General features: G+C 43.9%; 1 protein-coding gene across 3 annotated transcripts in view; it reads right to left on the bottom strand.

Moving 5' to 3' along the window:
• Positions 1 to 5,536: 5,536 nt before the first annotated feature.
• Positions 5,537 to 26,179, bottom strand: part of LOC137380953 (EF-hand calcium-binding domain-containing protein 6-like) — a 40,558-nt gene continuing 19,915 nt past the window's right edge. For all 3 annotated transcript variants that reach the window (XM_068053365.1, XM_068053366.1, XM_068053367.1), the window contains 6 exons: positions 23,939 to 24,041; positions 22,715 to 22,839; positions 22,357 to 22,600; positions 20,344 to 20,513; positions 9,077 to 9,242; positions 5,537 to 5,848 (listed from right to left, as the gene is read on the bottom strand). In XM_068053365.1, the coding sequence (XP_067909466.1) occupies positions 5,630 to 5,848; positions 9,077 to 9,242; positions 20,344 to 20,513; positions 22,357 to 22,600; positions 22,715 to 22,839; positions 23,939 to 24,041 (1,027 nt within the window). In that variant the 3' untranslated portion in view covers positions 5,537 to 5,629. The remainder of the gene's footprint in view (positions 5,849 to 9,076; positions 9,243 to 20,343; positions 20,514 to 22,356; positions 22,601 to 22,714; positions 22,840 to 23,938; positions 24,042 to 26,179) is intronic.

Raw genomic sequence — 26,179 nt, 5'->3', positions numbered from 1 at the left:
GCGTAGCATTGAGCTTCCATGTCCCCCTGCCAACATGCAGGTCATCCTCTAAGTGACAGTCAGCCAGTAAGAGGCAGTGGTCAGAGAAGAACACCGGCTTGACGTCGGTGGATCTGACCGTGAAAGCACGAGACACAAACAGGAAGTCAATCCTGGAACGGGCAGACCCATCTGATCTTGACCAGGTGTATCTGCGCTGCGCTGCGTCTGCAGGGTTGCTTAAGTCGTGCAGCTTGGCATCTTTTACTGTTTTCATTCGGAATCTGGACGTAGCATCCAGTTTGCTGTCATCCCTGCCGGATCGTCCAGCTGCATTAATGATGCAGTTAAAGTCACTGCTTAGAGTGACCAGTCTGGATGTCACCAGCAGCAGTGGGAGGTGCTGGAAGACGGTCAGCCGCTCGCTGCATTGAACCGGGGCGTACACGTTGATCAACCGGAGCAGAGCATTGCTGTACATTACATCGGCTACGAGGAGGCGACCGCCCACCACCTCCTTAACTTCGGAGATGGTGAAGTTACCTCCCCGCAGCAAAATACCCGGGCCGGAGGAACGGGAATCATTACCCTCCGACCAGATCGATGGCCCGTGGGGCCACCATCGCAACCATTGCCTGTAGATGCTGAGATGTGGCATTCCACACTCCTGCAGAAACAGTGGGTCGGCTTTGACCTTGGCGAGGTAGCCCAAGGTTGAAACACGTCGCATAGTGGATTTAATACTATGCATGGTAATCAAAGCAATCTTTATACCAATTTTAAAGTTGGGTGTTGCTTCCCACACCAGTTGTCCTTGCTAGTCCCAGCCCTTGGATAAGTTGCTGCATACCCATAGTGTACACAAGCTGTTTCACATTCGTTGGGCTCAGAAAGCCCTCCTGGTTACTCATGGGGGTTTTGTTCCGCTGGGGTGACATCGGGGTGAGGGGGGGGGGTTCTTGTAGGCAGCAAGGCTTGGGCTGTCCTCTGCTGTTGGTGTCTTTCCCCTCTGTTCCTCCTCGAAGACATCACTGCTCCCGGCTTCTCGGAGCTGGAGTGTGCCAGACACTTCGTTCCTCTCCGTGTACCGGAGCTGGGGTGTGCTGGGCATGTCACTGGATTCGGCGCTTTGGGTTTGGGGTGCGCTGGGCCCATCACAGCTTCCAGTGCCCCTGAGCTGGGGGGCTTTATCTTCCAGCTCCTTTGATTTCTGCCACTTCTTTTGCAGGTGCCGTCATTCCGGCCCTTCCTCGTCCAATGAGGAGGAACTGCTGTAGTCTGTCTCAGATGGTAGCCTCCTCTTGCCACTAGTTTTGGTGGTGACCTGTTCCTTTTTTAGAGGTTTTTTCTCTGTGGTTTTCCTTTGTACCACTTGCCACTGACCAGTTTGCCCATCTGCTGCCTCCTCCTCCATTGATTCTGTCTGTAGAGGAGGGGTTTCTGGGCACGGGGTAGGTGTTGGGTTGCTGGTTGCAGCTGCCTCCCCTTTCTTCTCCTTCTCAGGTAGACTTTCCTCGCTGCGTAGAAGGTTGCTCATCTCCTTCCCAGCACCAGACGCGTTCACCGTTCCTTCTCTCGACCTTTCCTTGCACCTTGCCGCCTGAGTATATCTGAGGCAGCGTTTGGGGCAGGTTTTGTAGAGGTGGCCTGCCTCACTGCATAAGTTGCAACACTTACTCTGCTTACAGTCCTTGGTCTGATGGCCTTCCTTCTTGCAGTTCTTGCAGACACCCGTGCTGCAGTTAGCTGCCACGTGACCAGATTTTCCACATGTGCGACAAAGTCTGGGTTGCCCAGCGTAGACCAAGAAGCCTCAACTTCCCCCAATAGTGAAGCTGGAGGGAGGGTGGATGTTTGCTCCATTGGCATCGACCTTCAAGGTCACCTTGACCTGCTGCTTGCTGGTCCAAATCCCAAATGGGTCCTTGACATCAGTGCTGCTGCCGTCCACCTCGATGTACCTGGCGAGGAAGGTGAGTACATCCACGACAGGGAAATGGGAGTTATAGAGGTGAATTATCACCACCCGGTCGTGTTGCGATGGCAGCGTGAAGAGTGGCTCCACTGTGAGGATCAACAATGGCGCCTGGTTTCCCCTCTCCTTGAACATCTTCAGGAACTTGATGCATTCCGCCACATTCTTGAACGTCACATCAAAATATCCACTGCTGGGGAGGTCCTGCAGGCAGAAGATGTCCACAGCTTGTAACCCACAGCAATCAATGAGGATTTTCTTAATGAAGAAGGTACAGTCAACAGGTGCACCTCCTTCTTTATCCTTCACCACCACCCAAACATTGTTACACATTCCCTGGCCTGAAGCTCTAGAATTGGTTACAGCCATTTTACTTCTCCCCACCGCCCCCCACCCCACAACAGACCCACCTGCCAGTGCTCTAGCCTGCAGCCTCCTGGGACTAGTTAGGCCCCTCGTGGTGCAGGTGGCCACCATTGCTATGCTAATCAAGAGACCTGCCCCCTGACCCCTTTCAGTTTGGCAGGGCTAGTGGCAGAGATCCCCAGTCCACACATATTCGCCAGTCCATACAGGGCTGTTAAATTTACTTACAGTGTACTACGAAAGGCACAAAGTAGACCTGGTATCTAGAAAGCCAGAGTTTTACAAACACATTTAATCTAATCTACTGCAAATAATTTTTCTCCATAAGCCTATTTGAGTAGCTCAAAATTGTAAATCAAGTTATTGCTGGGTCACCTGCTGTGGATAATAATCTGCATGTACTTATCATCTTATTTGCAGTAAATATAAAATTTGCCCTCCAAATCAATCTGCATTATTTCCAGCCAACTATATATTATTGCTGGCCTCACATATGATAGGTACAGTACGAGAGATACAGATTATGCATTTGGAACCGTAAAACTGAAATGTGTCACAATGGACTTCTTAATCCTTCTGACAAACTCAGCAATCTACAAACTTAAATGCATGTCACGAGATGTTGAATGAGTAATTAACTCAACCAAAGGAGAAATATGAGCAGCCCTGAATTTAGACACTTTGATCTCTCTTTGGATCATTGGATTTTCTCTCAATGTGGGCAACCGGGCAGTGCCGGTGATATAGAATCTGTCTCCCAGTAAATGACTGTGGGTTTTGAGCTCTTTGGCTTTGAGGTCAACTGCCGGTTCTGAAAGCAAGTTCCACGAAAACCTGAGAAGGCCACCACACAGGAGTGCCATGCTATGGCTAGCCACTGTGATCTTGATTTTTCTGACCTGTCTTGCTACTTTTGTGGCAGAACTGCTGCAGGCAGGGATGAAAAATTGCTCACGGATATGTTCTGCTGTATCCTGTGTCCCATACACTTTCTAAATGGCAGGTCCGGTGGTGTGACATGTTCCAGGCTATATGTGAGCAGGTATTGGCTAACGATATTACAATAAGGAAAATACAACCTCCTACATGTCTCTCACTATTTGGCCTCATTAGACACTGGATGTAGGGACGCCTGTTGGCATTCTAAGGCTAGCTGAAAAACACCCTTGAAGATTCATTGAAAGAGAGCTTTGTCAAAGAACTATCAGGGCCGGAAATTCGGGAAGTGACAGGGCAACACTCCTAGCAATCAACCCTGAAGGATATTGATTCCATTCCAAATCATGGGGTTGAAAATGCAGAGACTCATAATCCCAATGTAAGCGCCAGGCTGCTCCTGCTTGGAATTTCCACAGATAACTCTTATGGGATCAGGGTGAAATTCCCTCGTTTGCATGGCATGAGCATCCTTGCCACTTGACAAGGTAGAGAAGCTGGGAATCCCAGTGCAACTTCCCAGTACCAGGGATGGTGGGGGAGGGAGGGAATGCTGTACCCACTCCCACCCCATGATGAAAAGGCACACGTTCAACAATGAATTTAAAAATTGCCATTTTTTTTCTTCAGCGTTCCAGATCACAATCCTGACAGGCACCACCTCCATCTGCCTGACCTCACCAGACTTGCCAGCAGTGATCCTACAGAGTTCCTCTGGCTGGGATTTTACGGCCCCCCCTCCCCTGGGAAGTGGGGGGGCACTTGGAGTATTGCGACGGGTGGCGGGGGATTGGGGTGGAGGGCCCGTCACTTTCTTATCACCCAGTGAACTCCCTGGGGCGGGATAGGCCAATTAAGGCCCTCAAGTGGCCTATTAACAGCCATTTAAAGGCCTCTTCCCGCCGCTGCCGTTGGAATCTTACCAACAGTGGGGGGTGTCTCCACCGCGTGGGGAGGATGCCTTGTAAAATGAGGAGCTCTCACTGCTGGCTTGGTGTGGGGAGGGGACTGGTCCATGAGCAATTTGTGGCCCACGGAGGCTCCCCCCCAGGAACTACTTTACCCACCTGGAGCCCCCCCCCCCTCCACCTGGACTGAATGAACACCCCCTCATCCTCCCACTCCCTACCCACCACCCCCCCCCTACCCCCCAGGGCCTTCCAGACTGGCTCCAGTGACCCCGCCTCACCCACCTCTGTCCTGGGGTTCCGGCGCTGGGCCTGGGTCTAAGGCCTCTGCAGTACCAGCAGTGGCCACCGCTCCTGGTGGCGCTGCTGATGCAGCTGAGCCATCGGCCCTCTGATTGACCAGCAGCTCTGAATCAAGAAGACTGGAGGATCACTCAGGGGGCGGGGAGGCAGCCACACAAAGGCAGAGGCGGGGCTCCCCCTACCTTTTCAGCCCGGCACCGGGAGCCCTGCCTCCAGCACAAAATCCAGTCCAGAGTGCCAGGGATGCAGAGCTCCAAATTTAACAATCTCAGCCTCAATCGTCCTACCCAACATATCCTGATGCTGGCCTAATATCTCACGCTATCGTCACTGTCTTGCTGGGGTTGCATTGTAAGTGCACTAGAAGGTTCAAGGATTTTCAGCCCCAGTGTGAATATTCCTTCATGGATTTGGGCAAGGGTAATGCTATGTTGCAGCAACCAAGAATCTCGCTATGCATCCTCTCTGCATATACGAGGATCCCCTCTCCCTGCCATGTACTGTTACATGATCTACTCTCCCAACATGAAGATAAGAAATTTGCCAGGAAAGGGCAGGAGAATGAAACTCACTGAATTGCTCTTGCAGAGAGCTGAACAGGCCAAATGGCCTTCTGTGCTCTAAACATTCTACAATTCTATGTGTGGCCACTTGTACGCTTTCGACCTTTCTCTTCAGCAGCACAGATTCACTTTAATTCATCTTTCATCTCACCCAGCGCTTTAACAAAAATACTATTTTCTTCCTTTCAGATGGGAAGGATGAGAAAAGGTTCTTGCAAACCCTGAAACACAAACTTGTCACTTTGCTTCTTGGGAGTTCTGCCTGACTTGCTGAATATTTCCAGCATTTTCTGCTGTTATTTTGATATGCAGTTTGATATTCTCCATATTTACAATCCAAGATCCCTTAAATGTGAAATTCTTTAATTTATGTTTGAAGTTAAGTGAAGATCTGCAGTTTGGGAGTGTCCAAAAGAACTCACACATGATCCAGGAAACCTATGATCATCATAAACCTTCATTGTCCCAGCTGTTGTATCATTTATTAAGATTAAAAATTCAAGCCAATATATAAACAGTACAGGACACACTTTTTTTAATACAGAGGAATACGCCATATCATTAACAAATCTGTATAAAGCAAGTAAAACAAGTGATATTTACGGGGTCTTGAAGATTTTGTTGATAATATTTGAATACTTAATTTTGCCCACCATGTCTTCATCGTATTTTGACATCATGTGATAAATTTCATCTTCACCTAAGACTACATTACAGAGTCGAAGAACAGATCGGAATTCAGGCAATGTGAGAAATCCAGTGCTGGTGCAATCCAGTTTTTTACACGCTCTTTCCAATGTTTTCCAGTTACCAGCTAACTATAGGAGGGGAAAAAAGGACAACAGAATCTTAGAAATAGTGCATTCAATTCAGTGACCCTGGCTGTCAATATTACCAGATCAACAAAATTATCATCCAGTAAAATCAGCAAAGCTTGCAATATGTTAGCGTGTACCTCGCACTTGTATAACTGAATAGGAACATAGGAAATAGGAGGAGTAGGCCATTCGGCCTGTCGAGCCTGCTCCGTTATTCAAACAGATCCTGGCTGATCATCTACCTCTATGCCATTTTTCCCCACTATCCCCATGTCCCTTGATGTCGTTAGTGTTCAGAAATCTATCGATTTCTGTCTTGAACATGCTCAATGATTGAGCTTCCACAGCCCTCTGGGTTAGAGAATTCCACAGATTCACCACCTTCTGAGTAAAGAAATTCCTCCTCATCTCAGTCTTAAATGGCCTGCCCTTTATTCTGAGACTGTGTCCCCTTGTTCTAGACTCACCAGCCAGAGGAAACATCCTATCCACATCTACCCTGTCATGCCCTGCAAGAATTTTGTAAGTTTCAATGAGATCACCTCTCATTCGAAACTCTAGAGAATACAGGCCCCGTTTCTGCAATCTCTCCTCATAAGACAATCCCGCCATCCCAGGGATTAGTCGGTGATCCTCCATTGCACTCCCTCTATGGCAAGAATATCCTTCCTTAGATAAGGAGACCAAAACTATACACAATACTCCAGGTGCGGTCTCACCAAGGCTTTATTCAATTGAAGCACAAATCCCCTCACAATGAAGGCCAACATACCATTTGCCTTCTTAATTGCTTGCCGCACCTGTATACTAGTCTCCTTATCTTCAGGTGAGAAGTAAAAGGACTCATGAACAAGGACACGCATCAACACTTCCCAACCTCTCACCATTTAAGAAATACTCTTCCCTTCTGTTTTTTACGACAAAGTGGATCACTTCACACTTATTCACATTATATTCCATCTGCCATGTTCTTGCCCATTCACTTAGCCTGTCCAAATCCCCTTGAAGTTTAGTTTAGAGATACAGCACTGAAGCCTCCTTGCATCCTCCTCATAACTTACATTCTCTCCTAGTTTTGTGTCGTCCACAAATTTGGAAATATTACATTTGGTTCCCACATCCAAATCATTTATATAGATTGTAGACAGCTGTGGCCCAGGCACTGATCCTTGTGGTACCCCACTAGTAACAGCCTGTTATCCTGAGAATAACCCTTTTATTCTTACTCTCTGTTTCTGTCTGTTAACCAATTCTCAATCCATTGCAGTATATTACCCCCAATCCCATGTGCTCTCATTTTGTTTACTAACTCCTGTGTGGGACCTTATCAAAAACGTTCTGAAAATCCAAATACACCACATCCACTGGTTCTGCTTTATCTCTGCTACAATTAACATCCTAAAAAAAAATAAACCAATACCAATATCTTTTCAGTTGAAGAAGGGTGAGACCAAAAATATTAACCTGTCTTTTTCTCACAAATGTTGAATGACCGTATCAGAAATGTTTTTGGTTTTATTTCAGATCTCCAACATCTGTAGTTTTCTTTTTAATTTCTACAATGGTACCTTTATATTTTAACCTGAAGAGCAAAACGTCTACACTGGCACAAGGCCACTGCAGCTTCAGTTTACTATAAGAGCCCCAAGGCTCTTTTTTTTTAAAGCTAACCTCAAGTTACCACTGGCTATGTGGGCACATGCAAGCTGTAGTGAGATTCACGAAGATCAAGAAGGTTGCAGTTATTGTTTTATGCTGAGTTGTCAGATTTAAGTTGGGCAGTAGAGGAAGAAGTACAACTGGCTTTTGCTTTCGCAAATAGGAGTAACAAAATAAAATCTCTTAAATCACAATCTAGCAACACCCAATAAAATTCCTTTGTGTGGATGTAAAGTGGTGTCAGGGTTGGGCTCAGCTGTGCATCCCTCTCTCTCATGGTCAATACGTCTGCCAATGTGAAGTCAAAGTACTGTGAATCTCTACCACCTAGAGAACATAGCCAATATGCGTTCAGGTGAGAAGTAAAAGCAGAAAATGCTGTAAAGAGAAATTAGGAAATAAAATAGTAAGCTGATACTTGGGAGTAAAAGATTCTTAAGTCATAGAAACATAAAAACATAGAAAATAGGAGCAAGAGTAGGCCATTCGGCCCTTCGAGCCTGCTCTGCCATTCATTATGATCATGGCTGATCATCCAACTCAGTAGCCTGTTCCCGCATTCGCCCCATACCCTTTGATCCCTTTAGACCCAAGAGCTATATCTAACTCCTTCTTGAAAACATACAATGTTTTGGCCTCAGCTGCTTTCTGTGGTAGCAAATTCCACAGGCTCACCACTCTCTGGGTGAAGAAATTTCTCCTCATCTCAGTCCTGAAAGGTTTACCCCGCATCCTTAGACTATGACCCCTGGTTCTGGACTCCCCCACCATCAGGAACATCCTTCCTGCATCTACCCTTTCAAGTCTTGTTAGAATTTTATAGATTTCTATGAGATTCCCCCCTCACTCTTCTGAACTCCAGCGAATATAATCCTAACCAACTCAATCTCTCCTATACAGAACTCACTAGAATATTGTACTGCCACCTTGAGATATAAAAGCAATCTTCATGGATAAAAGGGGTACCTACGTAGTTTGATTAGTTTTTGCAACATGCCGATCACAGCTATGTTCATTCAATCATGCACCGAAATGAATGTTCCAAATTACCTTCAGCTTCACAAATAAGGGAATATATATGAAACCAGTAAGGGAACATGCCTTTTAGGGAAGTGATGGCTTCTGCTCACCTGTTTATCCAATTTTATTTTATCGCTGAGATCGTGAACACTCTGAAGTTACAATTGCAAGTGTGAAGAACTATCCTGCACCTTTCTATCCCACTACAGAACACATTAGGGGCTAGAAATTCACCTTGGGCAGTGGTGCAAAATGGGTGGTATGTTATATACAGCATCTAATATTTAATTCCATTGACTGCCTGAGATGAATTTCTAGCCCGAGGTCAGTCAAACAGATGATCAGAGTGAAGAACCATTTATGGCACTCACCTTTCGACTGTTGACCAGTGTTGTCTACAACTCAGTGATTAAAACTTCAACTATAAGCAGATTGCAACTTGAACCTGCCACTTTCAGTGAATCTGTTACAAATACTTTGTTTGTCACCAGGTAAAGTACAATATTGGCTACAAAGTCTAGTGAAGGACTCTGTTAATCCTTCTATTACCTGTCTTCGAAGTTTCTCAGTGATAGTGTTCAGACCTTTACGCATAGATTCTGTGTACATTGCGAACTCAGGTTGTTGTTGTTTTTGGTTTAGTGTCTTTAAATTTTGAAACTTGAGTGATCGCCTTCGATCTTCAAATGGCTGAAGAAACTCGACATAAGATATCCTAAACAAAATACATGTATTATTTCAAAGAAAATTCGCCTCTAAATTATAACTAATTTTACAGTCACATGGTGCGATGTGGGTGGTTCCCACTGTTCAACTCCCCACCTGACCACAGTAAGTATATCTGCACTAGAGTTTAGCCCCTTGGTGTTTTATTTTTCAAATAAACAGACAGCGACAGGTTTTTTTGTAGGTTTAAAAAAACAGAAAGTCAATTGTTTATTGATCAATATGCCTTATCCCGAAATTGTTTAGTGGGGGGATAGGTTATGATAAACCTTGCTATGACCAGGTGAGAAAGGTGTCTAGGGGTCTTTTACTGTCTTCACCTGGTCTTATTGTAACAGGGTTTAATTTTAAACACATTGCGTTTTGAGCTCCCCCTTTGTGAATCCTTGTTCACAGCTGAAATGAGCACACCAGGTTTTCTTTAGGTTTAAAGAAGAAAAGTGAAATTTATTAAGCCTTAAACTTAAACTCTAATATGGTTAACGGATATATGACACGCCCACACTAGCATGCACATGCGATACACACCTGCAAATAGGGACAGAAAAGAGCAGAAAAAAATAAAATGGAAAGGTTTGAGGCAGTCTCTAAAAGGGGGGTTTCTTGTTACTGCTTCTGTGTTTCTAGCTCACTGTAGAGTCCTTGATTGTTGACAGTTCTTACTTTTCGTGGGGGCCCAGTATTTTTCTTAAACCTTGTTCACTGTAGGAGACTTTTCTCTCTTGGGGTTCATATGTCTTCAATGGTTTCCGAAACTGGTGAGAGCAAGATGAGAGCAGACAGGAGAGGGGTGTTCTCAGTCCAGGAGCTAGCAGCCTTCTGAGTTCAAAATTCGCTGTTGGAAGTTCAAATTCAAAAAACTCCAACAGTCAGTCATGTGACTAAACTGACCTGACCACATCTTTGTGTGTATTCAGCCATCTTAGTAGTTAACCTGGAATGCTTCAATGTTTGGTAATTAAAAGTCCATTGTGGATTAAATTGGAGCAGGGAATAGCTCCTTTGTCCTTTGAAGTACTTGTCTGTTGACATGCTAATGTCTCTCTCCAGCCAAGGTCTCCAATTGTATTTTAAAGCAAGTTCTTCCTTCAACATCAGCAGTTTAAAATCAATGTTCATGTGGCGAAATTAATTTTCCTCATTCTTGGCGGGGGTGGGGGAGGGGGGCGCTTGCCTGCTGACACCTCCACACTGAGGGGAATGAAATGCAATTTGAAGAAAAATGGCACATTTCATTACAGGGTTTGAGAGAAATATAAGATACAGAAAGAAAAATCATGCATTGCTCTCATTCATTTCCATTCATTCACCAATCTTAAAGCCTATTAAAATGGTCTTTTCTGGGTGCCAGGGCTGTTTTAATTTCCCCTTTTTTTTCTCAGTAGAGTTAGTAGTGGGCAGGTCTAACCGGAACTCAGAGTCATGCAAAGACTTTAGACTTCAGGGAATGGGTGGTTCCCTTTTCCTCTGACTGTGGTGGAGGAGTCTTTGTTAATCTCCCCTTTGTTCCCTGGGACACCCTTACCTGCAGATATTTGTACAGACTTAATTGCACTCTCCTGTGGCACTTTGACTAGGTGAGGCATTACCCCAACAGATTGTCTGCCCCCTAGAGGTCTCTCTTTCTCTCTGTAGGTTCCTGTGAATGCTATTAGCAACTCTGGTGGGGTGCTTCTAGAGTCTGCATTTACATAGGAGGATGTGGGATCTAACATTTCACATTTTTGGGGTTGGTTGACTGGATGGTAGGGGTTTTCATCTGGGATCTTTCCCAGATTTCCTTTAACCTGCCCTCTTGGTCACTTTTTCCCCTTCTCTTTCTAAACTTTTGCCAGCCTTGTGCTTGCGTGTCCCCTTTTGTTCTCGGCCGGGGTTTTTTACAGTTCACCAGCCCTCTGCTGGAGGGTTCTCCTAACACTGGTACAGGACTTAGGGGTGCAGGTTTCACTGCAGGTTGGGGTTTCCCCTCAACCTGGTACATGTGGCAACTCCTGCAGTACTCCACCTCCTCTTTGTGGAGTTTTGGCCAATCATACCGCTGTCTAATGCGGGCTTTGTTCTTTTGTATACTGGCACGTACAGCTACTGTAGTCTTGTGGGCCCTTCTTTGACAAGGTCCCGCTTGGCAGACTGGTATAAAAGGTGAAGTCACACGGGATCAGAGGAGAGCTGGCAAGATGGATACAGAACTGGCTCGGTCATAGAAGACAGAAGGTATCAGTGGATGGGTGTTTTTCTGAATGGAGGAATGTGACTAGTGGTGTTCCGCAGGGATCAGTGCTGGGACCTTTGCTCTTTGTAGTATATATAAATGATTTGGAGGAAAATGTAGCTGGTCTGATTAGTAAGTTTGCAGACGACACAAAGGTTGGTGGAGTTGCGGATAATGATGAGGATTGTCAGAGGATACAGCAGGATATAGATCGGTTGGAGACTTGGGCGGAGAAATGGCAGATGGTGTTTAATCCGGACAAATGTGAGGTAATGCATTTTGGAAGGTCTAATGCAGGTGGGAAGTATACAGTAAATGGCAGAACCCTTAGGAGTATTGACAAGCAGAGAGATCTGGGCGTACAGGTCCACAGGTCACTGAAAGTGGCAACGCAGGTGGATAAGGTAGTCAAGAAGGCATACGGCATGCTTGCCTTCATCGGTCGGGGCATAGATTACAAAAATTGGCAAGTCATGTTGCAGCTGTACAGAACCTTAGTTAGGCCACACTTAGAATATTGCGTGCAATTCTGGTCGCCACACTACCAGAAGGACGTGGAGGCTTTGGAGAGGGTACAGAGGAGGTTTACCAGGATGTTGCCTGGTCTGGAGGGCATTAGCTATGAGGAGAGGTTGGAAAAATTCAGATTGTTTTCACTGGAATGACGGAGGTGGAGGGGCGACATGATAGAGGTTTACAAAGTTATGAGTGGCATGGACAGAGTGGACAGTCAGAAGCTTTTTCCCAGGGTGGAAGAGTCAGTTACTAGGGGACATAGGTTTAAGGTGCGAGGGGCAAAGTTTAGAGGGGATGTGCGAGGCAAGTTTTTTACACAGAGGGTGGTGAGTGCCTGGAACTTGCTGCCAGGGGAGGTGGTGGAAGCAGATACGATAGCGACGTTTAAGAGACATCTTGACAAATACATGAATAGGAAGGGAATAGAAGGGTATGGGCCCCGGAAGTGCAGAAGGTGTTAGTTTAGGCAGGCATCAAGATCGGCGCAGGCTTGGAGGGCCGAATGGCCTGTTCCTGTGCTGTGCTGTTCTTTGTTCTTTGTTCTTCTTAATATTTCTCCCTGGCACCTCTGTGGAACCACTAACTGGTAAACTACTGTCCACTCCTTGCCCTTAGGTCTGTGAGGAGAACTCCATTTCCTCATCAATGTCCTAATCTTTAAATAGTAGCAATCAGGGACTCCCTTTGCTTCACTTTCAGACTGGGCAGCCTGTGCTAACTCTCACAATACTGGGTCGGCTCGCTGAGCCTCACCTAGGGAAAATCCATTTAATTCATTCCCTGGGTCTCCTAACTTTCCAAAGAAAGTCTCGGACAGGCAGCCCTCATGGTCATTTGCCTGTAATGCCAATGCAGTTTCCTCTGCGGAAGCTGGTTTGATCATGGCTTGATCCACTACACATTCAGGGACTCTGCAGGGGACCGTCTCCCACCACTGCCTCGTCTCTCTGACCTCCTGCGGTCTTTCTTTCACTACTGGGGGGGCTACCACCTTCACCCCCACCAGATCATTACCAAGGAGCAGGTTATCCCCACAGGAAAACTAGGGACAATCCCCACAGCCACTAATCCCGAAACTAGGTTGCACTCCAGGTGCACCCTGTGTACAGGTACAGGCATACACTGCCCTCCAATACCATTCACCGCCATTTTGATGTTCACTGCACGCTCTGGGGGAAAGGTCAGGCCTTTTCCCAGCAAAAGGGATCTAGTGGCCCCTGTGTCCCTGAGAATTACTCTGGGCTTGCTTGCCCCACATGAGGGATATGAGGTTACTTTCCCTTCAAACACAAAACCCTAATAACCTTCAGAATTCCTATTAACTTTTCCTGCACTGGCCATAGTAAGCTTCCTGGGTGTGCCCTGATTAACCCTACCCGTTTCCCCTTTAGGTTCCAGCAGTCAGCTTTTAAATGCCCTGCCTTATTATAATGGAAGCACACAGGTCTCCGGGTCTCAATCCTCCTCACAGCACCTTCCTTTTTGGCTGGAGGAGGGCCCCCGGTGTCTCCTGCTTTCTTTTCTCTTCCAGGACTGCCTGGGAAGAGATCACCTTCACACCTTTATTCCTTTTCGGATTTGTGGGGATGATTAGGAAACATTCTCCCCTGGGAAAATGACTTATAAATTAAAGCAAACTCATCAGCCAGAACGGCCGCTTGCCAGGCTTCCTGAACCCACTGCTCCTCTACATGGGTCTTTATTGAGAATGGGAAAGAGTTTTTAAATTCCTTTAACAGGATTACTTCTCTGAGAGTTTGATAGCTGAACTGTATTTTTAAAGCCCTCAGCCACTGGTCAAAAACCAGCTGCTTGCTTCTTTCAAACTCTAGATAAGTTTAATTGGCTTGCTTTTTGAGGGTTCTAAACTTTTAGCGATAGGCTTTGGGTACTAATTCATATGCCCCAAAGATAGCATTTTTGGTCAGTTCATAATTTGATGAACTCTCATCTGGCAACAAGGAATAAACCTCATGGGTTTTTCCAGTTAGTTTGCTTTGCAATAAAAGAGACCAGGTCTCAGCTGGCCATTTTAGCTGCCTTGCCAGTTTCTCAAACGACACAAAGAACACTTCCACATCTTCCTCATTGAATTTTGGAATTAATTGAATGAGTTTTAGTAATCATGTACCCAGCCCTGAATTCTGCTCCTCCATATTGGCCATGCTTTCACTAGGGTTACACTGTCCCCCTCTAGTTAACTCAAGGTGCTTCAGCTCTCTCTCTTCAGATTCTCTCCAGAATATTCTTTCTTTCTCTCTCTCCTGCCTTTCATTCTCTTCCTGTTCCTTCTGGAAGGCTCTCTCTTTCTCCCTCTCTCTTTCCTCAAATTCGAGTTTTCTCTGTTCCAATTGTATCTTTGCTAACAATACCCTGTCGGATTCTGCTTCTAACCCTGTTTCTGCTTCTTCAGATTCAAGGGAAAAATGGTTGGCACTAGCCTTAGGAGTTCAGACTTCCTAGCCTTGCCACGTACAGTGATCCCACACTGCTCAGTCATTTTTCTCAACTCCTCCGTAGACAGTGCTTTTAACTTATCCCAAGTTACTTCACCCTGGCTTGGAGAGCTGCTAGCTTCAGTCGCAGACATGTTAGTATTCAATCACACGCAATCACAACTGTTGAATTCTCTTCAGAGTCAAGTTCTAGATGGATGTAGGCCTGAGATGATTGTAGATTTCTCTCTTGATTGAAGGTTCTATTGAAGATAGTGGGTTACTTCTAGCTCTCACTGCTGTATACTGTAGATGTCAAATATTTTCCAGCAGGGCACTGTGCGTCCTGGCTTGACTGGAACTTCAAGTAGTTTCATCTTCTGGGTCAGTCTCTCCCTCTCTCTCGCTGGCTGTCTTTTTAACGTAAAACTGTGTCATCTCTCACCTCATGGTAGGAGACATTCTCCTCTCTTCCCCATGGTGATTGCACAATGGCCCAGGACATGGCTACTTCACACCTATTTTGTTTCAGAAGAAGACATTTAATTCTGGAATGTTTCTAGGATAAGTGTAAGATGTGTTTCATTAACACCTTTTGCCCTTGAAGATTTGTTCTTTGTCTTTGCAAAACTGCTTGAAGACACAAAGGGCCAATCCTCTTTTTTCTTCGGCAACCATTTTGGACCATTGTTCACTTTTTAAATTAAATGTTCATTTTTTAAAGACAAAGTCTGTTTTTCATAACTCTTCAGAGTTAGTCAGTGATTGTTGTATCATCGTACTTCTGGTGTACGTGACACTTGTACAAGTTTAAAGTATACTTTTGACTATGATCTGAAACTGAGACTGTTTCATTTACGTTGGAACAGGCTATGCAGTGATAATACCTCTTATCACATGTAATTTAAGATGCAGTGAGTTATTTGCAATTGCTGATTTTGTAACCAATTAACCATCACCAGTAATTTTTTAATGTCATATTGGTTATTGTTGTAACACACAAAGGAATGCTGCAAACAGAACTGCGTGTGGCAGATATGGGAAATAATTCAGCCCACAATATTAAGAGGCATTTAATCCACTCACCCTTCGAATTTGTGAGATGTGTTTAGCAAGCTACAAAAAGTAGTTGGACTGACCACTGAGTTTGTCTGGCTTTCCACTCCATTTGCCCTGGCAAAAGGTACCTTTGGCATCCAGTGTCAGCCACCAATGCTAACAGGACATTCCCTGTTCACTCAGACATGCTGCACAATATAAGGCGAGAGCAATGTGGACTGATCCTTAAAATTAATGAATACCTGCAGCAAAATTGATGTACTTATATGTTTGTGGAGCAATATAATCGAAACCTTGCTTGCACTAAAACTATACATCTGTTTTGATTACCACCCTCTCATCTATCTCTGTAGTTACAAACATTGGGCTAAATTTTAGAATTTTGACAGAAATATCTGTGGATTTCTGGTGATGCTGATACTGTTATCCTAAAGTTATCTAATCCTATCTACTTGTACCTAATCCTATCTAATTGTAGCCAGAGAATCACTTGCAATGGCTTCTCTTTCCAATTCCACACCATTACCTCTGGCACCCTCCAAGGATCTATCCTTAGTCCCTACCTATTTCTCATCTACATGCTGCCTGTTGGTGACATCATCCAAAAGCACAGCAGTAGTTTTCACATGTAAGCTGACGGACACCTAGCTCTACCTCACCAACACCTCTCTTGATCCCTCCACTGTTGCTAAATTATCAGATTGCTTATCCGAATCCAGTACTGGATAAGCCGAAATTTAATTCAATTAAATATTGAAGCCATTGTTTTCAGTCCCTGCTCTACTCCCTACCTACTGACTCCATCCCTCTCCCTGGCAACTCACTGAGAGTAAACCAGTCTGTTTGCAACCTTGGCCCAACTTTGCCCCTGTTTCAGCTCATCTGCTGCTGAAACCCTCATTCATGTCTTTGTTACCTCTGGACTTGACTGGTCCAATGCTTTCCTGGCTGGTCTCCCACCATCTAACTACCCTTAGCTTTGAGGTCATCCAAAACTCTGCTGCCCATGTCTTAACTTGCACCAAGTCCCATTCCCCCATCACCTCTGTGCTCGCTGACTTACACTGGCTCCCCGTCAAGCAATGTCTTGATTTTAAAATCCCATCCTTGTTTTCAAATTCCTCCATGGCCTTGTCCCTCCCTTTCTCCTTAATCTCCTCCAGCCCCAAAACCCTCTGAGATATCTGTGCTCATCTAATTCTGGCCTCTTGAGCATCCCCAATTTTAGTCGCTCCACCATTGGTGGCCACACCTTCAGTTGCCTAGGCCCTAAGCTCTGGAATTCCCTCCTTACACCTCTCTGCCTCTTTCTTTCTTTAAGACATTCCTTAAAACCTACCTCTTTGAGCAAGCTTTTGGTCATCTGTCCTAATATTTCCTTATGAGGCCCATTTAAAATGTAAATCAGAGCACTATGATATAAATAGGATGTGAATTGTCATTTTAGGTGTCAGATTTTGTTTTATAATGCTCCCCTGAAGTACCTTGGGACATTTTATTACATTAAAGGTGCTATATAAATATAAGCTGTTGTTGCAATACAAAAAATAGCATTGCCTCAATTGTATTTTTTGTTAACAATTTGTCTTTCACAAATAAATAAATACACAAGCGAACAATGCAAGGCTGGATTGCATCTATTTTTAACGCAAGGAGTCTTACTAGTAAGGCAGATGAATTGAGGGCAGTGATTAACACATGGGAATATGATATTATTGCGATCATAGAGACATGGTTGAGGGAAGGCCAGGACTGGCAGCTCAATATTCGAGGGTATAGAATCTTCAGGCGAGACAGGGGAGGGTGTAAAAGAGCGGGTGGCTTTGCACTGTTGATCAAAGAGTCGATTACTGCAGTAAGGAAGGATGATATCTTAGAAGATTCCTCAAATTAGGCCATATGGGTAGAACTTAAAAACAAAAAGGGGACAATCACTTGGCTGGGAGTGTACTACAGGCCTCCAAACAGTCAGGGTGAGATAGAGAAGCAGTTATGTAGGCAAATCTCAGGGATGTGTAAAAATAATAAGGTAATAATAGTAGGGATTTCAACTTTCCCAATATCAACTGGGATAGTCTTAGTGCAAAAGGCTTAAAGGGGGCGGAATTCTTAAAGTGCATTCAGGAGAGCATTTTGAGCCAGTACGTAGAAAGTCCTACTAGAGAAGGGGCGGTACTGGACCTAATCCTAGGGAATGAAGCAGGACAAGTGGTAGAAGTGTCATTGGGGGAGCATTTCGGGGATAGTGACCATAACTCTGTAAGATTTAAGGTAGTTATGGAAAAGGACAAAGGGGGACTGGAAATAAAAGTACTGAATTGGGGGAAGGCCAATTTCAATATGATAAAACAGGATCTGGCCAAAGTGGACTGGGAGCAGCTACTTGTAGGAAAGTCTACATCAGACCAGTGAGAGTCATTCAAAAAGGAAATTGTGAGAGTTCAGGGCCAACATGTTCCCGTAAAGGTGAAGGGTAGGACCAACAAGTCCAGGGAACCCTGGATGTCAAGGGATATAGAGGATTGGATAAGGAAAAAAAAGGAGGATTATGGCAGATTCAAAGCACTGAAAACAGCGGAGGCCCTAGAGGAGTATAGAAAGTGTAGGGGGGGTACTTAAAAAAGTAATTAGGGGAGCGAAGAGGGGACATGAAAAAACACTGGCAGGCAAGATAAAGGAAAATCCCAAGGCGTTTTATAAGTATATCAAGGGCAAGAGGATAACCAGGGAAAGAGTCAGACCCATTAGGCACAAAAGTGGCAATCTGTGTGTGGAGCCGGAGGACGTAGGTGAGGTTTTAAATGATTCCTTTTCATCTGTGTTCACTATAGAGAAGGACGATGTAGGTGTAGAGATCAGGGAGGGGGATTGTGATATACTTCAACAAATTAGCATTGAAAGGGAGGAAGTATTAGCTGTTATATCGGGCTTAAAAGTGAATAAATCCCCAGGCCCAGATGAGATGTATCCCAGGCTGTTATGTGAGGCAAGGGAGGAGATAGCAGGGGCTCTGACATGAATTTTAAATCCTCTCTGGCCACAGGAGATGTACCAGAAGATTGGAGGACAGCGAATGTGGTATCGTTATTCAAGAAGGGTAGCAGGGATAAACCAGGTAATTACAGGCCAGTGAGTCTAAAATCAGTGGTTGGGAAACTATTGGAAAAAGTTCCGAGGGACAGAATTAATCTCCACTTGGAGAGGCAGAGATTAATCAGGGGTAGTCAGCATGGCTTTGTCAGGGGGAGATTGTGTCTAACAAACTTGACTGAATTTTTTGAGGAGGTAAATATATGTGTAGATGAGGGTAAGGCAGTCGATGTAGCCTACATGGACTTCAGTAAGGCTTTTGATAAGGTCCCACATGGGAGATTGGTTAAGAAGGTATGAGCCCATGGGCTCCAAAGCAATTTAGCAAATTGGATCCAAAATTGGTTGTTTTTGCGAGTGGAAGCCTGTGATCAGTGGTGTACCACAGGGATCGGTGCAGGGACCCTTGCTGTTTGCAGTGTACGTTAATGATTTAGATGTGAATATAGGAGGTATGATCAGTAAGTTCACAGATGACATGGAAATTGGTGGTGTTGTAAATAGTGAGGAGGAAAGCCTGAGATTACAGGGCGATATAGATGGGCTGGTAAGATGAGCAGAGCAGTGGCAAATGGAATTTAATCCTGAGAATTTTCATTTTGGGAGGACTAACAAGGGAAGGGAATATACAATGGATGGTAGAACCCTAGGAAGTACAGAGGGTCAGAGGGACCTTGGTGTACTTGTCCTAAGATCACTGAAGGCAGGAGCACAGGTAGATAAGGTGGTTAGGAAGGCATATGGGATACTTGCCTTTATTAGCCGAGGCATAGAATATAAAAGCAGGGAGGTTATGCTGAAGCTATATAAAATGTTAGTTAGGCCACAGCTGGAGTACTGTGTACAGTTCTGGTCACCACACTATAGGAAGAATGTGGTTGCAGCAGAGAGGGTGCAGAGCAGATTCACCAGGATGTTGTCTTGGCTGAAGCATTTCAGCTATGAAGAGAGACTGGATAGGCTAGGGTTGTTTTCCTTAGAGCAGAGAAGGCTGAGGGGGGACCTGATTGAGGTATACAAAATTATGAGGGGCATTGATAAGATAGATAGGAAGAAACATTTTCCCTTAGCGGAGGAATCAATAACCAGGGGGTATAGATTTAAGGTAAGAGGGAGCAGGTTTAGAGGGGATTTGAGGAAAAATAAATATCACCCAGAGGGTGGTTGGAATCTGGAACACACTACCTGAAGGGGTGGTAGAGGCAGGAACCCTCACAACATTTAAGAAGTATTTAGATACGCACTTGAAGCACCATAGTATACAAGGCTATGGGCCAAGTGCTGGAAAATGGGATTAGGATAGGTGCTTGATGGCCAGCACAGACATGATGGGCCAAAGGGCCTGTTTCTCTGCTGTATAACTCTGTGACTCTAAGAAAGCAAAGTAAATTTTTGTAGCACATGACATGTCATTCTTTTGTCTCACCATTTTTATCTTTCTTTCCCTCTATATCAGCACATGGCAAGCACCAGGCCCATGTGCCTTCCTGGGGGGAAGTGCCTACATTCTGCTGATACTCTGAAACATCCTCCACCCATCAGTATTTTAGCCAAGGTCATAAATTGACTGTGTGTGAATTTGTGCCTGTAAACTCACATCCTACAGCTCCATGGATACTACATAAAAGCATCAAGGCTATTCCACAATATTAGCATATTGGTGACTATACTCCTTTTGTTGATCCTTATTTGATCTCTATATCAACACAATTGGAATGTAATGATGCAAGCCAGGGGAGGAAATCCATCTTAAAAAGGACAACTGGACACTAACTAACCGGTTCTTTCCGTGGTCAAACTTGCTGGCGATTATCTCACAGGTCTGATCATTCAGTGCCTCACAAAGATCCATGAGGATGTCTTTGAACTCCTCTTTGCTAACAAAGCCAGTATTAAATTGGTCCAACTCACGAAAGTTTGTCCAAAGGTCATCCAGCAAGAGCTGAACCTATGATAAGATAGCACCATAGTAATCAATAAGAGTGGAAATCAGTGATAAGACAACCAGTCGGTTTGCTGCACATACAAATGCAGCAGAAGAATGTATAAAGTCTGAATGAATGCCAGTTTGGGCAGTAGTCTTTTACTAAATGGAATGGTTTAATTTTAGTTTCCGCCTATTTTTACCTACATACTCGTAATCAAATTAAATTAGTTTTGTAACATTACTGACAGGTTTAATACTCTTCTGTGAATGTCTGCAGTCCTGCCTGCCCACATCCCATGAACGAATAAAAAAAGTCTCACGTGCACTAAGTTTTCAGCACATAATTCACTTAACAAGGGCCAGCAGAAGAACCGTGTTACCATTAATTATTCACTGCAAAACTCGTTTATCTGGAAAAACAGAACTAAGCAAATTCTTAGAACACTTCTTAACATCCTCATCAACATAGTAAACAATGCATCATAACATATTTCATTATAATGTCAAAAGCAGCAAAAACTAGCAGCAGTGACTTCAAAGATATAATCAACAGCGTCAGCTTATGCTCTTGAATAGATCAGAGTTTTATTTCTGGGGGGTGTTCACAGTCAGCTGAGCTGCACAATTATTTTTGTCTTTGATTTTTACTCCCAGGCATCCAAAACTCGATACATTTCTCCAGTGACAATGATACCAACCCTGTATGGAAATTTTGGGGGGAATTTTATGCACTCCCCCACGTTGGGTTTGGAGTGGGGGGGGGGGGGGGGGGGGACAGCGGGATGGTGGCGGGGGTGTGGTACTGTCAAAGAAGCCTTGGTGGGTAGCTGCTATGTATCTTGTAGTTGGCACACACTGCTGCCATAGTGCACCAGTGATAGAGGGAGTGAATAATTAAGGGAGCAGCTGGTACAGGGAGATGTCATTATTCACCATTTTTGGGGTAATACCGATCTGCTTCTGCCTGATGGGAGGCCTCGAAATTCACCCCACTGTATCAGTCTGAGCATTTCCAGGGAGAGGACAAACTTATGCAGCACATGAAATTAGCTGCAGATAAAATAGTGTTTGAGATCTAATGGGTGGAAAGGTTGGATAAGCATACAATTGACATTGAAGGAGGGAATCAAAGACTGTAATTTTAGGCATACATAATTTATGGATCACCTCATATTTGAGCCCTGAGCAATAATATTTGCATTTAATGAGGTGTTTTATAAATATCCCAAAGCATGTTGCATAATAATTTCTATTGAGCTGCAATGATTGTAATATGTGGGTTATTATGGTAGCCAACGTGCACAAGCAATATCCAACAGACAGCAAATTAATGGGCAACCAATTGATCTGTTTTGTATTATGAGCGTGTGATGTTGGCCACAACACCAGGAGAAAGTCTTTACTCTTCCTTGACTAGAATCATACCCATAGGATATCTTACTTGCATTTGGAATGACCATCATAACAGAGATAGGGCCTTGGCTTCACACCTCATTGCCACTTCTATCAATGCATCACTCTAGAACTGCATTACTGTCAGCTTTATGAGCTTAAATCTTGAGCAAAGCCACTCAAACTCACAACCTTCTGGCCTAAACACTACCAATTGTAGGGATGAAATGTAAAATCTGATTTTCAGCAAAACGTGATTCTGAAAAGACAGATGTAGTTAGCTAGACAATAAAAAAATGGATACTTCGCCCTGACTTGTGCTATATCCATTTTGTCCCATATCTTCATGCTGAATCCGAGTGCACTCTAAATAAATATTGAATGTAATTGATAAATGAAAATGCTGCGCACAGATTTATCACTAACTATGAATGTAATGTATATTAATTTCTTAACTGAATTATTACTCAACCTTAGCTTGCAGATTATCCTCAATGATCTCCGTGTCACAGTTCAGCTTTCTAGATCGGATCAGAAAGTCACTGTCGCCTTTAACTGGTGGACATATTTTTGCATTTGGGAAACAAGCTGATTTAGGTGAGAATCCAAAGTGTCGAACAAATTCATAGAAATCCAGAGTGTTATCCTGACTGGTAATTAACGTGCTCCAGAGTTTTCTAACTTCATCCCGAGAGATTGGTGGGTGAATGTCAAACCTGTATAAAACAATGAATACATTGCAAGCAATTTACTTGGAAAAATACCTGTTGTGACTATAAATTTATAATTCCATTAATTCTAACAAAAAAAGCAGGAAACATTTCCGTAACTGCTTCAGTAGCTGGTACATTAACTCAGGAGAAAATCGTTTTGTGTTCATTTTATCGAGTTTATTAAAGTCTTGTTCCACCATTCGGTATTGCTTCTTCACAAGATCCTGTATAATTTTTGAGATCTAGAACAAAAGAAGAAATTTAGAAGTGCTGGCGAAATAACTTGGTAAAATAGTGTTACAATTTGAGTGACTTCCCAATGCTCTTTATTCGTGCTCTGCCAAAATCAGCTTCCATAGAAAAGCCTGAATTTTTCATGAACCAGTACTTAATCTTAAACCCTAAATATTGAGGTTAGCATTACCACAGCAAAGGCACCCACCTAGTGTTAGGATATGTATCAGAAATAATAGGCTATAATCAGTGCATGCTCAAGATTTCTCAAACTGACAGAAAACATCATGTAGCCAGATTATATGGTTTAAGCGAAATGAATAAATTGTGTGTATTAGGTAAAATTACAGAAGCAAAAGTAGATTAGCAGATTAGATAGATATCAATACTTTGCTTAACTTTATCTAATCAATTCTCTTCAATAATTCTCAACTGTAGAGTTGATTTTCTGAATGTGCACTCCAGGGGAGACAGTGGCATAGTGGTACTGTCACTGAACTAGAAATCTAGAGGCCCAGGTTAATACCCTGGGGACACGGGTTCAAATCCCACGATGGCAGCTGGTGGAATTTAAATTCAATTAGTTAATAACACAATCTGGAATTGAAAGCCTCTCTCAGTTATGGTGCCATGAAAGTATCATCAATTGTCGTAAAAGCCCATTGGTTCACTAATGTCCTTTAGGGAAGGAAATCTGCCATCCTTACCTGGTCTGGCCGACATGTGACTCCAGACCCACGGCAATGTGGTTAACTCTTAACTGCCCTCTGAAATAGCCTAGCAAGCCACTCAGTTGCCTTGCCAGCGATACCCACATCCCATGAAATGAATAAAAAAGGTATACAGCTTCATCCAACAGAAGTGCATACTGGGTAATTGTGAGCATACTACCTATAATTTTCCACCCATTAATAGTTTATGGATCTTATCTAACAAATAAAAAGATCTTGGATACTGGCCATACTGGATGGGCTTCTAGTTCATATCAAATGTTTTGAATAATCTCTAAATCCATCAAGTCTTTCTGTTTAAAGAAGATAATATAAAGCTAGCACAGCGCATCAAATACAAACATTTCAAATAGAAAACAATAGCGATAAATTTTACCTGATCTGTTGTTCTTCCTAAGTTATGCTCTTTGTTTGTTGGATGCTCATTGCTGAGGTTTGTCATCATTGACTTTTCACCCAAAAGACTGTTTGCACCTTTACTGTCAAGAAATCAAGACAAATGTCACTTACTACTTGACTTGTTACTTGTCATGCACAGAAGGAGCCGTGATGAAATAAACAATGAAATGGAAGAATTATGAATTTTAAAATTCAACTGCGAAACAAAACCACAAGAACATGGACACTTACACAACAGTTAAAAAGGAGTAGTAGTCATGTGACCCCTCCTGTACTGAAAATAAACAAACTTTTCTGCCAAGATGGAACTCGTTAACCTCATCTGAGATAGCTCTGGGGAGAACCACCTTGAAATTGAAAGGAGGACTATTGCATATTAATGACTCTTATCGACATGAATGGATTGACTGGAGACTGTCTGACTCACAGCCAAAACCAGGTCTGAAGTAGCCACATCATAACAGAATGGCACCCATTTAGACGTCAATAGATAGCCATGGATTCTACATCCTGGTCCATTGTGTGGTCACACCGGGGAAGAAGGCCATGTGTCTCCTTGACAGAAACTCTAATGTGGTGGATTTTTACCTTAAAACCTAGCCCTCTGGAGAGAGAGGGAGATCAAGCCAACACTTTCAGAAAGCCTGTCCAGCTAGGGGCTGTGAAAGAGATCCAGCCAAGCAAGGAAGAAGCCCTGCTGCTAATTCTACACTTCAACTTCCTGTAGCAGAGTACTGAAAGTGACCACCACCTCCAGTCTGAAGTCTTAACCATCACAAATCTACAACACTTCAACAAGTTGAAGATTACAAACACCCAGGCCACACCTTTAAAAAGAGATTGTCCTCCTTAGAAGATTCAACAGGTTTACTGTAAACCACAAACACCTACCTCACTTTGAACTACATCCTACCCTTTTCTATCTATCTATTTATCTATTCTTGTGTATGTGTGTGTGAGTGAATGTGCGTGTGAGTGAGGTTGCAAACATTTTGGGAATTGTGTAAAAATAAAAGGTTTTCTCATAGGTTAAAAAAAAACTAATCACTTGTCTGTTTATTTGACCCGAAAAAACACTCAGGGACTAACTCACAATTTTTAACAAAACACGATTGCGGTCAGTTGAGAGGTGAACAGTGGGAACCACCCTTTTGCACCTGTCCGTAACATACTGCATTTAAAAAGTTAGTGATAATCGCATATAGTTATATGATATTTTTATTAATCTCAGAATTAACCTGGAAATGCACAAAATATTACTGTTTGTCTTTTTCCCCACCAACTTTCATCCTTTTCTAAGGCTGTTGACTTCTTGCAGTGAAACAGTTCCACTGGTGTCAATCGCCCTTTGTAAAGACTATTCTTTAAGCTTCAGCCTAAAGTTAATGTTAGCAGAATGTAAGGAGCATCAGTAGCCAAATATTCACATTAATGTACTTGCATCAAACGTTGTTGGATAGCAGTTAGGGGCTGGTGGGGGCCTGAAGATAGCTCTGGATGAGGCCCGCCATGGACCTTGACCCTGGAAGGGCCCGGCCCAATTCTCCCGGCGGTGTCGAGACTCTGTGACGGCACCCCCCAGCCCCGCCAATGGGTGAAGGGACCACAATTTAAATATGCAAATCAATAAAATTAATAAATGTAAATAGACTTACCTGAGATCTTGAGGGATTGCAACAGCCGGCACTCCCATGCCTTTAGATCCCCATCCAGGGAAACGAGGCACCACACTGGTGGGGAGGGGGTAGGAGGCAAGTTTATCAGTGCAGGAATGGGGGACCGGGTCAAATAGTTACTGTAATGGTTATTGGGGCTGTGGGAAAGGGCATAAGAAATTTATTTATTTAGTTTTGAGAGGGATCTGTCTTCAAAAATGAAAATATGCTGGCAGGGGGCTGGTTGCCCTTTAAAAATGGCACCAGCGCCTGTGCACAGGCAGCTGACGCCATTGCCGGCGAGGGACAGCCCATGATTGGGGTGGGCCGCCCCAGCTATTTAAATGAGCTGCTAAGATCACGGCGGCTCTTGGGCCACGCGGGGCCGCCATTTTTTGAACGCACTGAGATCGGCGGCGGACTCTTAAAACCCAGCCCCAGGAGTGGGAAACCTTACTAATATCCCACTCCTAACCCAGATTTGCTGAGGCTAATTGTAGCAGACCTATCATTACTCAGGATAAAACTAGATAACTCAGTACAGACTAGGGATTGAATCTGAG

This window comes from Heterodontus francisci, chromosome 20 (assembly GCF_036365525.1).
Source record: "Heterodontus francisci isolate sHetFra1 chromosome 20, sHetFra1.hap1, whole genome shotgun sequence".
Classification (NCBI taxonomy): Eukaryota; Metazoa; Chordata; class Chondrichthyes; order Heterodontiformes; family Heterodontidae; genus Heterodontus; species Heterodontus francisci.
The sequence above is the reverse complement of the archived record's forward strand: the minus strand, read 5'-3'. Positions and strand labels throughout refer to the sequence as shown.